At 45.6% G+C, this 16,797-nt stretch overlaps 1 protein-coding gene across 1 annotated transcript in view; it reads left to right on the plus strand.

The window, feature by feature from the left end:
* Nucleotides 1-16,797, plus strand: part of ism2b (isthmin 2b) — a 29,774-nt gene that overhangs the window by 1,885 nt on the left and 11,092 nt on the right. The window contains exons 2-3 of the mRNA XM_080744314.1: nt 6,622-6,870; nt 9,700-10,036. Of these exons, the coding sequence (XP_080600440.1) occupies nt 6,622-6,870; nt 9,700-10,036 (586 nt within the window). The remainder of the gene's footprint in view (nt 1-6,621; nt 6,871-9,699; nt 10,037-16,797) is intronic.

Below are 16,797 nucleotides of genomic sequence, written 5' to 3' on the forward strand. Positions count from 1 at the left end.
TAAATACAAAACAAACGGTTTCGGACATACAAGGTTTCCACCCCGACAACAACGATATGGAGAGTGAGAAATAACATTTGCTGATAAAAGGGTGTCACTGATGACTGTGTACCTTTACATGTGATCTGGTGGACGACTGTTCAAAAAGGATGGATGGATGGATGGATGGATGGATGGATGGAGGTAAAGATAGAGGAGAGATGGGGAGAGGAGAGGATGGCGGTTGCAGCAGGACAAGCACTACAGCAAAAGTGGCGCAGTAACGAGAGACTTATGTAACCATGATGGTAAGGCAAACCCGAGGCAGCTCTCACACTGGAGGCGGGAGAGGGGGGAGAGCAGGGGGGTCAAGGGTCATCCTTCTGATTGTTTACGTTGGCCCTATTCTGTGTTAATCTGGAATTTCCTGTTTTCAGTTTTTTTTATTTTTACTCTCACGTCTTGGAGTGGAGGAGGAGTTCTGTGTCCCCAAGTGTGAGTGTGCCTTTTTTCGTCCCCAAATATTGAAACCTGTTTCCTCTGTCAATATGCCAGCCCTCCCCCATCACCCCAATTCCACCGAGCGCAGGCATTTGTTTTTCCTTTTTTTTTTTTCACTTTCCAAAAGCGGCGATCAAAGGGGGCCCATAGTTTATTGTTCTTCTGTAATGGTTTGGAAACGGCCAAGTGCAGAGGCCTTTGATATCCGTGGTCACATAAATCAGGCCTGCCACACCGCCGTCCCGTCCACACTGCGCACCCCTACTCCCACCGTCACCCCCACCTCCGCCCGCCCGCCTCCACTCCTGTGCCTCGACCTCCTCTCCTGCCTGTCCTGAATGTGTGTCATCGTAAGTGCCCCCTGCAGCAGCAGCACCAAATGGATCCTAGGCTACACTTGTGGTTCTCAAAAGGGCCTTTTCCACCGGCAAAGAACAGGTTCTGGTTCTTTCTCCCGCCTATGGGATGAACCATAGGTGAGCTTTTCCACCGAGAACCGAAGTTGGTTTCTGAACCGTAAAAGTTGGTCCCGAACGGGAACCACAAAATCCTTGGTTCCTCTGGTGGAAACGCAAGCCGGTTCGCAAGAACGAAACAAGGTTCCAAGAAGGTTGAACCGGCACTGGTTCTGGAACCGGTTCTTTGCCGGTGGAAAAGGCCCCTTAATGTGATCAGGTGTCCCTGGGAGGTTTGCAGGGAGGTCCCCAGCCAAATGAGGAGCGCAAGTAGTAGTTATTCAAGTTTGTGTTGAATAACTGAGCGTTTCGAAAATGAGCTATATATGTTTGTATTGCGCGAATCCTAAAAGCACCCCGATTTAGTCTGGTTCTTGTAAAGGAGCGCTTGTTTTCGGTGGAGATGACGGAGGCGCGCCATCTCAGACGACCTTGATCCATGTGAGACACCGTTTAGCGAGCGGTAATCAGCGTATTATGATTATTATTGTTGTCTCCGCCAGGCCGAAGGCCAAAGACTATGTTTTCACCCCTCTGTCAGTGTGTGTGTCCGTTCGTCTCTCTGTCTGTGAACAGCTAATCTCCGGCACCGTTGGACCGATCGGCATGAAACTGTGCACGCATTTTGTCAAACCTCATCCAAACTGGTACACATTATCTCTGTAGTCATGTGATCAAGACGTATCTGTCAGATTCTTCGGATTCTATTCCGATTGATTCCGGGCTTTTCAAAGTTTGCTGGGGGGGGGGGGGGGGGGGGGGGGGGGGGGGGGGCGCGTTTCGCGTGACATGCTACAAGCACCGCTGGAACAATTTGAAAGAACTTTAGGCGCACACTCCCAGTAGCCCAAGGAATCTTCACCCATTTCCCCCCAAAATCAACCAGTTATAGTGCCACCATGACACAAGTTTTTGCTAAACGCATCTTTTGTTACTACTCCTACAGATTTGGTCCAAAGCTCATGCAAATTGCAACCAAAACGTTTACCCAAACTTAGCAGGGTCCCTAGAAAAGAATCCTTTGAATTGTGGCTCTGTGGCTCCTGGAAGTCATTTTGGTGCTCCATGAAATGACCCCCGGTCCCAAGTACGTAGACACACATGCAAGCATAAACAAACAGTGCAGAAGATCCAAGGCTTATGTTTTACACTTTGGTTGGGTGGCAGTGGGTGTTGTTTGTGTGAAATCACAAGGTCAGTTTCCAGGCCAGGCCTCAAGTCTCCCGCTGCATCCATACAGTCAGTTTAAAGACCCAACACATGCCATCAGCACAGCGGGCCTTTGATCCGGGGAAGCCCCTCTGCTCTGCTGTGAGGAGGAGGAGGAGATGGAGGGAACGAGGGAGAGGAAGAAAGGAGGAGGAGAGTGATATACAGGATCCAGATGTGTAACAGGACAAGATGAGGAGGGTGTGAAAGTATTTGGCCTCCCCTGAATGACTCCGGTGTGAGTTGTACATATCTGTGTCTGTGTGTCTGCAATGATGTGTCCATGCGTGCGTGTGTGTGTGTGTGTGTGTGTGTGTGTGTGTGTGTGTGTGTGTGTGTGTGTGTGTGTGTGTGTGTGAGAGAGAGAGAGAGATCATCACCGCTGGTCAAAACTGAGGTGATGACACATCCATACGGCAAACTGAGTTTGTCTCAGTGGCCTAGTGGTTAGAGTGTCTGCCCTGAAATTGGGTGGTCGATGTTCAATCTCCATGCAGCCCGGTCATACCACAGATTATACGAATGGTATCAAATGCCTCCCTGCTTGGCAGTTTGCACTCAGCATCAAGTGTTAGATTGGGGTAAGTCCTCATTCCCAGGGGGAGTACTTGTACATCGTGGCTGGAGGGGGGTATACTTGTACATCAAGCCACCTCACGCCACAGAAACAAGAGATAGGCTCCTGAGTCACATGGCTAAGGCTTACTTTCTTTTACTCCCACCCAGGGACAAAGTCCCAATCCTTTCAGCAACAGCTAGGGCACATGGAAGAAGTGATACTGATGCTGATATTGATATTATCAAGTTTACTTTGTACCCGACCGAGTATATGTAAAGTTTTTAGTAGTAAATAGGAAAGGAAATGGAGTTACAGTGGTGTTGTCTATAGTCAAATTGGAATTGACATCTTGTTAACTCATTCTGTGCCAAATGCCAAAATGGCTCCAAGGTAGCTGTGCCAGGATTTTGTATGTTTTTCTTTACTATGCAATGAAAAAAATATATCTATTTTTTATATTTGTTTTCCCCCACAGAAACAGACACAGTTGTTGTGATTCAGTGGCAAAAAGAATTTTGTCAATCAGACAAATGGTTCCAGAGATAGAGCTGTTTGAATGAAAAAAAGTGTCCATCCACTAGAATGGACACACATGAACACACATTTTCTCAATCAACTAAACGAGGGAGCGAACACACAAACAGAGAAAAGCATCTCTCTGATCTCAGGTCATTTTGACATATTTAAAAAAAAAAAAAAAAAAATGAAAACATTTTTTTTTCTATACAAAAAACACAAAAACCGATTGGCACCCAGGGCTATTGGAAAAAAACGTCAAAAACCGTCATTGGCACAGAATGAGTCAATTGGAGTGAAGCGACTTTACTAATTTAAAGAAACTAACAAATGGCCTTTCTCTCTCCAACGAAGGTAATAATATTTTAAAAAAAGTATACCAGGGGTGCCCACCCTTTTTTGACGTGAGATCTACTTTTAAAATGACTAGCTCAACGTGATCTACCCATCCAAAATGTTCTAACTGAGGGAATGAGGGGGGCTTTGGAATAGCAGCACTGGCGTTACATTTTAGACAAACACCCTATACTGTAAGGGGGAAATAAATGGGAAATACTGGGGAAATGTCTACATCCCATTCAGTATGGAAGTGGTAGGTTTTGGGGTTATTTGTAATGCTACTGACTCTTGAACAAAGTATTGCATTGAGTTTTGCCTACTTTAGAACTTAAAAGCCATGAAGGGAGCTGACAGGCCCTTCTTGATATCATATTGACATATTCTTTTTATATTTTAATTATATCTTTTTAGAGGCATGTCATGTGGTCTACCTGCACACCCTTGGTGATCTACTGGTAGATCACGATCTACCTTTTGGGCACCCCTGAAGTATACCTTCTGATAATATTGACTGATTTTTGTGTAGTCCTAATTATTTTTCAGCCAGGTCAAACTTGCAATACTTAACCACTTGCGCCCTTTTTATTCGTGGTTGCTCTCACAGGGAAACCAGACTATGGTACTTGTCCATCTTTATTCGTTCCATCTTTCCAGATAAACTGGGCCATATGTCAAATGACCGGCTTCATCGGGACACATCTGGGTGCATTTGCTAAGAGATACATTATATAGTTTAATTTTCTCCATTGACTTGAATGGGAAAATGCAAAAATGTAACTTTTCCCAAATATGGAGATGACTGACATCATACAGTAGATGTCTGACATCAAGGACCCCATGAGACTGACACATTATGTCCATATATGAGCATTCCAAGATATGGGCTTAATATTGATGACATCAGGGATCTCCATACTGTATGTGGGCATAAAAGGGACAAGGACTGACACAGAGATCTCCATATATGGCCTTTTATTTATTAGTGAATGAATTTTACCCATTGACTTGAAATGGGAAAATTCAAACGTTAAGACAGAATTCATTTGCAAGTGTGACTCGCATCACGGCAAACACACTTTTTAGTTTATAATTAGGCCGTTTGAAAATAGCCGAACTGTAGATCTGTTATTTTCTGAAAAATGATGAAAGATTTGGAAAACTTTAACTTAGAAATGACGTGCCCAAAATACTGACACCAGGGCTAATGTGGTTAGAATATTTTCTAGTGACAGTAGATTAAATAGTAAAAAAAGAATGTACCGCCAAATTGCAGATTCCTGTGGAGGGGGCTGCCTTGTCTTCAACTCCTCCTCCATCTCATTATGTTTGACAGGCCGGTCCTGTAAATAGCCACTACGTTTTCACATGGCTGCAGTTGACCAGCTGAATGACTTTTTTATGGGAAAGTTGCGGTCAGCCCAGTGAAAAGTACGTCCTGTTCTAGGGGGCTCCAACTACAGCTCCTCAAACATTTTGTCTCTTGCATGCCCCCCTCCCGGCACTGGCAATCTCCACTGTTTTATGCTATAAAGCCAGTGTTCCTCAACCTTTTTCACTTCAAGGACCCAAGGTTTATTTTATCTCTGGGACCTAATCTGTGCTGTAAAATATTTGACACCGAGGATACAAATTACAGACCCGTAACTAAGGGTCCATTTGGACCCCTGGTGGTCCCCTGACCAGACGTTGAGAACCAGTGTGCTAAGGAGACATCTTTACCCCAAGAGCCAGGGGTCCATGTTTCATCAAGTTTGTGCAGTTTGGTTAGAGTAGAGACAGACATTCAATGACATTCAAGGAGCTTATGGGTGTTTAGGCTTATTTTATACTCTGTCGCATGACCCATTCAACAGGTGTCACTCAACGAAAATGACATACAGTATTTTCAACTGAGGCACTTTCAGTTGAAAATAAATCTTGTACACGGGTTAGGGTTTTACACTGATTCATCAGCAGGTCATGCACCTGGGGGCCATATTTTCCAGATAATATAGACATACAGTATATATATAGTATATACATACAGTATATTGTCACTGTCGAGCAGAAACCTCGTATCTCCAAGTTTCAAATTTGTAATTATCTTTTCGCAAAGTAAAGCACTACTTCATCTATGGCCGTCGCACAAAAGTAGTGAAAACAGCAGATCTACAAGCACTCAACGCCTCGCGGTGCGAGGCGTTGTGTGCTTGTAGATCGTCTGTTTTCACTAGTTTAAATCATTTTTAAAATGATAAATGCAAAAACGAACGGTTTTCATCCGACAACGACGATATATAGTATGTTTGACCTTGGCCTCCCTGTTACCATTGTGACAGCCCCATTTATCTCAGTTACGTCTCTCATTCATTTGTTTAGGGTTAGGGTTAGGACAGCACTTTCCGCTGGTCTAGGAGCAGACCAGAAGGAAGCCGACCTGAAAGAGAAGGCCGTGGAGGTGTAAACTGAGCAGTGGTCAGGGTCGTAGCGGCGACCCAGCGGATTGAGACTCACCCAGGCCAGCCCAGGGGTCCCACGCCTCCCAGGCCCTCTCATTAAAGCTAAAAGAGATTCTTTCTGGCACAGGACCCTCTTTGTCCAGGGCTGGGATGCCATGGGCCAATGTGGGAAAAAAAATAGAAAACTAGAATGCAGGGCCCGGTTGGTCGCTTGGTTAGTTGCTTCAGTGGCTTTTTAGAATGCTGACGGTCAATATTTTCAGGGGGTGCTTCCTGGAAAAATGAGTACTTGAGGTGTCCATCAACGGCCATTATACCAATTATAAACAACAAGGTGTTTTGTCTTTTTTATCAGTATATCTCCAAACTAGTAGTGGTAAAACCAATAGTGTGGTTTTGTGTTCCAGATGTTCATTTATCATTACTGATTGTTTCAAATGCACGCAGCATTAATAAAAAAAAAAAGGGAATTCTCATCAAATCTGTGTGAAAATGTGTATCTGGCTTTGCCTGTATGAATGTATGTCCCACACTTGGCTCGTTGGCCAAGCTTCGCGGGACGCCCAATGAAATGCACCGCTCACTTCACACTGGGTTTGATTTTCGTCCTCCCTTTTTCAATCAGGCCCATGGCCAGCCAGCTCAGAGCAGCGGGGTCCAATACGATCCGGAGGCGCTGGAGGAGCAGAACCTGGTTCAGAGCCTACTGCCAGACCACCACCAGAGGAGGTGGTCCACCCACCCTCAGCATCGCTCTGTGGGGGTCCTTCCTCAGCCGGAACCAGAGGAGGAGACCAAGCCTTTCATCCTGGACCTGAAGAACTTCCCTGACCTGGCCAACGCTGACATGGGCTCACAGAACCCCAACATACAGGTCAGTGGCATGTGGAGAGTCACCTTTTGTTGTATTTTGTGCATGATGGTGTATCGCTAAGTGTAACACCTCATCCGCACTGCACGCGAGCGATGCGACGCGATGTCCCGCGAAATACTCTCTGCATATGGAGCGTCGGCCATTGCGTTGCGACGTAGCCTGAACCAGTCAAATAAATAAATAATAATATAAAGTGTTTGGGGGGCAGGACTTGGCCATTTACTGTACCTCTATGGACGTCGCCGCGAAACCTCGCTCAAATAGAGGCTCTGTGAGCGACAACAGGAGGGGTGGACGACACAACGCGCTGTCGCTTGCGGTAGGTCAGGACGTCCTCATTGAAACAAATGTATTTTAATGAGATTTCATTGCTCGCGTCACGTCGCTCGCGTCGCATCGCGGGCAGTGCGGATGAGCTGTAAGAACATAAATTGGGCTGTAACAGCGATGTTTTCGTAATTAATCTGTTGTTTATTCTTCAAATTATCCTCTTATTCTGTGCGGTTAATGTAGACCATACAATTACTTTTTATGTCATAGTATAAGCCCATGTGTTATTTTCACAGTACAACAAAAGTTGTAAATAGTTCATGAATAGCCACACAGTATTACACGATTCAAAAGTTTTATTTGATACATTTTCTGTCGGTCGATTAATTTATTATTTGTATTATTAATTTCACCAATAGAGGATTCCATAGGATGGGTCTCATGTAGGGGTCTCAGCATGTAAAGGGACATAATGAGTTTCAGGAGGACTAAGAAGGACTGAGCTAGTGTTTTCAGTTAACTGGCTGTGATGGCTCCCATGTAATCTTACACACCACAACTTACTAGGTCAGATCTTTATATGGTTGTAGACTAGAGGCAACAACAGATCCTGTTGTGTGTTGTCTTTATTTGCAAGCATTTAACAACAGCATAATAACGGAAAGGGGCATGGACTCAATAAAACCTCGTTCCTTTCTTCTAAACTGTCATAAACCTCTCCCAAATGTCTTTCTGCTAACTTATCACAGGGTAGTTATTCTTCCTCCGCTTTCTTGGTCACTGCAGTCAGGATGTGGTTAAGTGGACATAATAATGGCTATGTCCACATCATATGGCTATTACAGCTGCCCCGTTGCTCGCTGTCCCAGTCTGGCCGATCCTCCTGCAACATGAGCACCAAATAGACCTCTAGAATAGACCATAGCGTCGTTGTCGGGTGAAAACCTTGTATGTCATTTTAGAAATGATTTCAACTAGTGAAAACAGCCGATCTACAAGCACACAACGCCTCGCGGTGCGAGGCGTTGTGTGCTTGTAGATCTGCTGTTTTCACAACTTTTGTGCAACAGCCTTGTATGATGAAGCAGGGCTTTACTTTGCAAAAGAACATACAAATTTGAAACTTGGAGATACGAGGTTTCCACTCGACAACGACGATAGATAGCAGTGCTTAATCCATAATCCAGTTTATGCAGGCAGGAAGTTCCCTCTCTTGCCTTCTCACTGCCCCGCATGGTCTTCACATCAATTAAAGCAGGGCCCCTTGCCTCGCCTGTAGCATCTAACATGAGTCATACTGAGCTAACGAGAGCAGAACAAATTCCCATGTTCTCTCAGGGGAGATGCATAAGGCAAAGGAACAGTTCATCATTTTTGAATGTCTGATTGCTTATTGCTCATGTCCCGGTTGGTTAGCTTCAACGAGGCGTCGTTTCTGCAGCCCGACATCGAGATAAGATGGTTGATTAGAAATGAGCTTGGAATTCTTTGCTCATACATTTCAGACATAGATTATCATTATAGATATATACAGATGACCACCCAGGGAAACCAAGAACATATCCAACTGAGAGAATGCACGAGAGAGGATGTGAGTGAGAGGTCAATGATGAATGCTGGGCGATAATTTATATAACATAACCGTAGCCATTTGTAACCTTTTTAATTTATTACGGAACAGTAATAAATAACATGAAGCAATGTAGTTTAATAATCCAATTATGTCACATGCCTGTACTTCTATGCTGGCTTAAATATTTAAACCCTATCCTCCTTGACTGGAGTCCCCCAGGGGTCTTTTTTCCCCCCTCTACACCAAATATCATAGTCGATATACAAGCCCATGTGTTATTTTCACAGAATGTTTGTCTATGACATATCTAGAAAAAGGATGCTACGGTGTGGTTAAGAACTTAAATAACATCCAACATTCCACATACCGTTACGTACAAAAGGTAGTAGTATGTACTGTACTGTACTGTAGGGAGGGATTTGGTTGAAAACACAGCACATGTGTCTGGATGACAGCCTTGCCTCACAGCCATTCTGTGAACCATCAAAGGTCACTGTTTTCCACTTTGTTGTGGAGCCTTTGTGCCTGGATAAACTCCTGTGTCTCTTCAGCCTAGAATGCTACTGCAATGTCTGAAGCAGCCACGTTTAAGTAAGTAAGTAATGTTTGGCTGTTCCAAAACTAACCTTGACGAGTTCTGCGTCCGAAACACTAGACCTCAGAGCAAACACAGAGGTTGCTCGCTATGCTACTTTAGTTGCGTTGATTGGTCAGCCGTCATATCATTCCTGGGGGATGTATTCGCCAGCTGACCAATGAGCAAGCTTATCGCTCCTCTCTGTATTCTTATCACTCCTCTTACAAAGATCAAAATAAAAATCACACCTAGTGTGAAGTGAGCGGTGCCATTTATGAGTTCATTTCATCAAACGTCCCGCCAGCCAATCTGTTCACAGTGCGTCCTGCAAAGCTTGGCCAATGGGACCCTGGCGTATAACAGGGAACTATTCACATTAATTCAGTGGGATTCCCCTCTCCCTACACAGGTGACCATCGAGGTGGTGGACAACCCACAGATGGAGGTAGAGATGGATCTGGCCATGGAGAAAGAGTTGCTACCCGCCTCTCCCTCGTCCCCTTCTGCCACGGTTGCATGGCCAGCGGGGAAGAAGTTCTTCTGGCCCCTGTTCTGGGGCCACCTCGATATGGACTCCAGTGAAGACAGCACGGGGCGGTCAGGCTCGGAGGATGGTGGAGAGGAAGAGGAGGAGGAGGATTACTCTCTGGACGACTATGGCAGTGAGGAGCCACTCCCCAGCGGAGTGGGGGGAGACTGGGACAGTCACTGGAACGAGGGCTGGGACCCAGTGCAGAGTTATTATGGTAAGCCAAGTGTGATTAATTGCGACCGTAGGTCGCACTTACTATCAAAACCTGCACAAACTGTGAGTGAGTCCGTCAGTCAGTCAGTCAGTCAGTCAGTCTGTCCGTCTGTCTGTCACACCTCACACGTCACACTATTGCCCTGCTTATATCTCCGCAACCGTTGCCCCGATCCATGCCAAATTTTGCACACACGCTCCTTGGCTGCCAAACTACAACCTCCAAGGACCCCCGTAGCTCCAGGGACCCCCAGGTCCCTGGGGGACCCCCAGATGTAAAAAATGACCAAATGTGCAAAAATGACCAAATGACCACCCCAACGGGGCTGCTCACGGGGAATTCCCGGGGACCACCGACTCCTGGTGCTCCAGAACGGATGCAAAAGTGGTGGCGCCCCCAGTGGAGGACCCCCTCCACTGCAGCTCACAGAAAATGCCGTAACTCGGGCTAGGAGGGTCCGGGAGAGCCGGGGCCGGTACCTATTCGTCCGCCAAGGCAACGCGGACACCCCACCCCTCATTTCTCACATGGCCCTCTTCTAGCGCCACCATGAGGCCGATTTTTAAAACACATTTTTGGACACTGCTCCTACAGTTTTTGCCCTAAAATCACACAAATCGCTACACAGTATGTCTACACTCATCCCATCACCACGAATCTGTCCCATATAGCGCCACCTTCAGGCCGATTTTTAAAAACACATTTTTGGACACTGCTCCTACAGATTTTGCCCTAAAATCACGAAAATCACTACACAGCATGTCTACACTCATGTCATCAACATGGATCAGGAAGATTTTGGAAAAACAAATTTTTGCCCTATTTATGGAGATAAGCGACCTACAGTCGCTTATCTCCCGATTAGGGAGTCTTACTGGTATATTTAATAATAATTGTGGGCTCGCCGAAGGCGAGAACACTATGTTTTACTCATTATTTATAGAGTGAGTTCCGCCCAATATTTGTGCCGCATATTTGTGCCGCAGACAGTAGAAAGGCAGAGCCACTAGCCAATGAGTATTGGAGTATTGGAGTATTGGTTGAGCTTCACATGACAGTTAGCACACTGCAGAATATAGTCACGTTGGCAAACATAAGAAATGAAGAACAATTTATTTGATTAAGAGTATTTATTTTAGATATTGTTGTGGGCTCGCCTGAAAGGCGAGAACACTATGTTATCCTCATTGGCTCGCCCACAATATCTTCATTATTTATATATAGTGAGTTCTGTCGCAGACAGTTGGTTGAGCTAGTTGAGCTTCGCACGCTGCAGAATATAGTCACGAGCGAGCCCACACTGTTTCGTAGGAACAGTATTTCTAGTTAGAAAGATGAAATTCTGGCAAATTGCGAGTGTGTTTGCTGTTTTTGCATTTTCCCATTCAAGCCAGTGGGGTTACTTTTCCATTCAAGTCAATGGGGTTACTTTCGCATTCAAGTCAATGGGGTTGCTGCATAAAGGAGACGTCACTGACTTTATGGAGTCATTTCTAACCAATGGGGAAGCAGCAAAAAATGTATGGAGGAACTTTTAGCCAATGAAGAAGCTGCATAAAGGTGCCATCACCAATAATGCTGATTCCTCATTGGCAAGAAATTACTCCATAAAGTTGGAACTATAGACATTAGTCCTGGCCGATTGCAGCAGGGACGCCCCACCCCCAACTACCCAGTCATTCTACAGGGTACTTCCGGGTTCTGTCAGGCAGTCAGGCAGGCAACCACAATACCTAGAAAGGGGCAATTCTGGGAAATTGCAAGTGTGGTTTAGCCTGACACTCAGCCTGAATTGACATTTCGTTTCACTCCATTATTCAGTCTGAAAGTGCTTCCCTCCAGAGCTGTTTCTGGGATGGGCGTTGCCAAAGAGGCAGTCTTCTGCGATTGGTTCACCGTCTGACCAACACAACAGTAGCAAAGCAGATGACGTAGTGTTGTTATGTGTTGCTGGCTAGTGGCTAGCCTGTTGCTTGCTAGTGCTACTTGCTAACCAAAGAAACAGCAGGAATAGGAGCACAACAAATTAGTAATCAAACACAACATAACATGTCTGCTACTGATGTTTCATAGCGGAATCGATACGATCGCATTTTACCGCGACGAGATGTGTGCGGTCCAGTCCGGCGGCAGAGAATCGCACATGAGTTCTGGGAAACCCCCACCCACGCTGATCACAAGACGCTGATTCACAACGCTGATTCGCCGTACGGATTTCCAAACGAGGAAAACTTCTTTAGTGAGAGCAACACCAGACTCCCTGAATCGCCAAAACAAAAATTTAAAGGGGTGTGGTTAGCGATTCAGGGTCTGAACCAGGCTGTGTAGTGTGGTTGCCTGTTTATAGGCTATATGTATAGTAAGGCCAAGGTACATCAGTGAACCTTGCCCTTGCAGTTTTTCTGCAAGGCTGGGCCACAGGTTGTCCTTCAGAGCCGACAGGGTGCCAAATGGCTCATCCCAGCGACAAAGAACCCAGAGCATGGTAGTGTAGTATCAGTGTCAGGGACCCACGCCAAGGACACCGAGCACGAGATGTGTTTCGCCTGGGTGGTAACAGCAGCATAGAGCCCCAGGGAAAGCCTGTTGTTCTTCCTCAAATCCTTCCACCAGCGCAGGATGGTGTCTTCAAGCTGTGAGGTTGGCCACGCCATGTCCCGTACCTGTATGGCTAGTTAGCCATACAGGCTAAAACAAACCTACCTCAACAAACCTAAGCTAGTGCTGGACGAAAAAAACAAGTGATGAAAAAAGTTTACATTTTTTATTAAAATCATTCTAATGGCTGGAACCTGAAAAGGACCGCCTTTTCAGGTTCAAATGATCTACGCATTCACACTATATCTACGTGAACGAAAACAACTAACTGCTAACCCTAACCCTGATAATAATAATAATAAATCTTGAAATCAATTTGAAAAAGTTTCAATTTCTTATTGAGAACATTTAACTTAAAATGAATACAAATAAACCCAAATAACTTTTTGATTGATATATATATATATATTTTTTTATTTAATTAAGTATCTAGCCTATAAAACTTTAATTATACAATGAACAAGAAAGTAAATACACAGTTAAATTAACCTTCAGCTTTGGCTGCATCTGGCCAATTTTAGAAGAATCAAATGTTTTCCATTGATCGTGGTACAGAAAGAAGATTAACGGAATATTTAGATATCCTGTTAGGTCATTGATGAATTGTATGATGGAAGTGACGGGAATGTTTCTTTTCAAATCTTTTTATTGAATTTTCAAAAGGAAATAGCCCAGAGGTGGGTAGACAGTCTCAAAGTCGCGAAGCCACAGGTTGGGCACAGGCGTGGCAGCATCTTTCCACTTGAGCAGGATGGCGCGCCTAGCTATCAATAGAGCGAAATCCACCATACGACCCTCTGTCCGAGTTAGAGGAAGGCCCTCGGTTCCAACTGAAGTGACGGGAATGTTTGAGGGTAAGAGAGAGACAGACAGACAGACAGACAGACAGACAGACAGAGAACAACAGAGGGGCTCGGCATCATAGGGGCTGTCCTGAGTGAGCCTGCCGATGCCAGGCCGGAGGGGCAACGCGAGCACTCGACCATCAGGGCATTGTGGACTTCAGGCACTTTGAAGTAGACAGTGGTCGACTCGCGGAGGCCTGCCTTTTGAAGATGGGCCCGTTTGCGCTCGCTAATGGCAGCGAGAGGCCGGCACTGCTATCTGGGACAAAACACAAACAGCCCTCACTGCTCGTGGACAATTAGAGGGCAGATTGGGAACATAGAATGACAGGGCCCATTCGGCTGGCCTTTTATCTATCCCAGGCATCCCCCCGTCCCCCCCCAACCCAGACCCCGGCGGCCCTCGCTGCCCTCAGCGGCTCTGCCTTTTGAGCCAGGGCCCGGCATAACATGTATTGCTTTGCCAGTTATTTATGTATGTATGTGTGTGTGTGTGTGTGTGTGTGTGTGTGCGTGTGCGTGTGCGTGTGCGTGTACGTGTACGTGTGCGTGTGCGTGCGTGTGCGTGTGTGCGCGTGTGTACGTAGTACGTACGTACGTATGTATGTTTCTCTTCTGATTTCGTCTGGGGGCTGTATGGCAAATGGGTGGCAGTGACAGAGAAAACAAAATAGAAAAAGAGGGCACAGAGAGGATAGATGAAGACCGGGTAATTGGGTTAACACTTTTTTGTTTCCATTCAAGGTTTTTTTTTACCTCAGAGAGAGAGAGAGAGGGAGAGAGAGAGAGAGAGAGAGAGAGAGAGAGAGAGTTTATGGAGAAGCTAGTCTTTCAGGGGAGTATTCATCAAAGTGTAAACCTGTAAATTACACACACTCAGCCTGTCCATTGATTAGTTGATCCCTTTTTGCATGCTGGACTATAGCACGGGTCTTCAACGCTTTCAGGCCAAGGACCCCTTAGTTGAGAGAGAGATGGAATCCCCACTACCTTATCATATATTCCATATAGTTTCATCGTTTGACAGCACAATCATCAGTGTATTTTGGATTCTTGTCAATTTGTGTTTTCAGACATTTAACCACTTGAACCGTCAATACTTAATAAACTTGACCTTTCACTCTGTACTTAGTCTGCTCTTTTTCCCCTCTGCACCAAACCTCTTTGCCGAAAATAGCCGATCTACAAGCTCACAACGCCTCGCAGGGCGAGGTGTTGTGAGCTTGTAGATCTGCTATTTTTGGCTAAAGTTCCCAGAATATGGACACTAGGGTTCAAGTGGTTAATATAAAAAAGAAGAAAAAATCTATCACTCAAAGATTTGGAGGACACCCTGTAGTAACCCTGAGGACCCCTTAGGGGTCCCGGAGCCCCTGTTGAAGACCCATGGACTATAGGATGCAGCTGTGTGAAAAGCATGATACTGTAGTTTACCGTAGAGACTTTCCTAAATCCATGTGAACTACTAGAACAGACTCACATATATAAACCTTGAGTGAAGTGCATGTGTGGACTAGCCGGGCAAAAGGGCAACAATGCCTGTTAAGTGGTCAGATCTAAAGATTCGGTGGGCATAAATCAACGATGCCCGCATGGGCTCCTTTCCTGTAATTACGTCTCTCCTGGGATGCTGTTCCCGTGTGGTCGAATGGCGAGCTGGCAGCGCCCACATAGACCAAATGAGCCCTCGCTACACCCAAGCTGGTATTTCTGCACCCACCTCGCCTTTAATCGAGAACAACTTGTTTTCAGTATCATTAACACCATGAGGAAACATGGTGGCGTGGGCGAATCTACTCCCCCTCGCACAGTCTCTCTCTCTCTATTTCTCTCTCTCTCTCGCTCTCTCTCTCTCTCTCTCTCTCTCTCTCTCTCTCTAATTTGACTGAATCTTGCAGCAAAACACTGTGGCTTTGCATGGGAAAGGTTATAACAGGAGAAAATTGCCTGTTATATCGACTGGGGCAGACTAGAATTTAATGCTTGTTCTGGATTAGGGAGGTTCAAGAATATACTGTATGCTCAAACCCACTACCGGTGTCTGCAAATATTCCTTTTTGCTTGCACACACACACGCACGCACGCACACACACACACACGCACGCACGCACGCACGCACGCACGCGCACACACACACACACACACACACACACACACAAAATCTCAACCAGCCGTTTGAGGCTGTTGTTTTTCTTTTCCTTAATAGCTCATTAAATGAATGTGGTGAACGAGTCAAATGTTTCCCATGACCGCAAACATGACATCGTGCACCTACCTTTTTCTATCCTAGACTATTTGGGGGGCTATTTCTGTTTTTATTGGTGACTGTAAAGTGCTGGTAGACATAAGCGAGGTGTGCTGATGCTTGCTGTGTGTCTGTCTAAGCGAAGTCAAACCAGGGATTTTTTACCGTTGTATTATGGACGATGCACTAACTTACCAGTAAGGCTCCCGAATCGGGAGATAAGCGACCGTAGGTCACTTATCTCCGCAAATAGGGCAAAAATGTGTTTTGCCAAAATCTTCCTGATCCATGTTGATGACATGAGTGTAGACATACTGTGTAGTGGTTTTCGTAATTTTAGGGCAAAATCTGTAGGAGCAGTGTCCAAAAATGTGTTTTTAAAAATCGGCCTGGAGGTGGCGCTATATGGGACAGATTCATGTTGATGGGATGAGTGTAGACATACTGTGTACCGATTTGCGTGATTTTAGGGCGAAAATTGTAGGAGCAGTGTCCAAAAATGTGTTTTGCAAGAATCGGCCTCATGGTGGCGCTAGAAGAGGGCCATGTGAGAAATGAGGGGTGGGGTCTCCGCGCCGGCAAGGCGGACGAATAGGTACCGGCCCCGGCTGTCCCGGTCGCTCCTAGCCGGAGTTACGGCATTTTATGTGAGCTGCAGTGTAGGGGGTCCTCCACTGGGGGCGCCACCACTTTTGCATCTGTTCTGGAGCACCAGGAGTCGGTGGTCCCCGGGAATTCCCCGTAGCGAGGCAGATAAAGTGCATATTACAGGTGAATCGTTCACTTGCGGATACAAGCACCAAAATTGGCACACATACTCCTTAGGCATTGCTCTTTTCAGAAAACCATCTGGCCAAAAAAAAAAACAAGATGGCGGCCAATTTTCATGATGGCCGCCATTGAATATACAGTAATCTTGCATTCCGCAATAAAATCCCATAGACTTGTCCTATTTGAATGATTTTGGTGTCAAATCATCCAAATTTGGACCCATGGACTTACTCAATGGCTTCCTTGTACCATATATCAGTCCCGGAATCTTAATATTCTGCTAAATTAGAGGTTTGTGTTAT

The sequence above is a fragment of the Nannobrachium achirus genome (assembly GCF_963921795.1).
Source record: "Nannobrachium achirus genome assembly, chromosome: 16".
NCBI classification, from domain to species: domain Eukaryota; kingdom Metazoa; phylum Chordata; class Actinopteri; order Myctophiformes; family Myctophidae; genus Nannobrachium; species Nannobrachium achirus.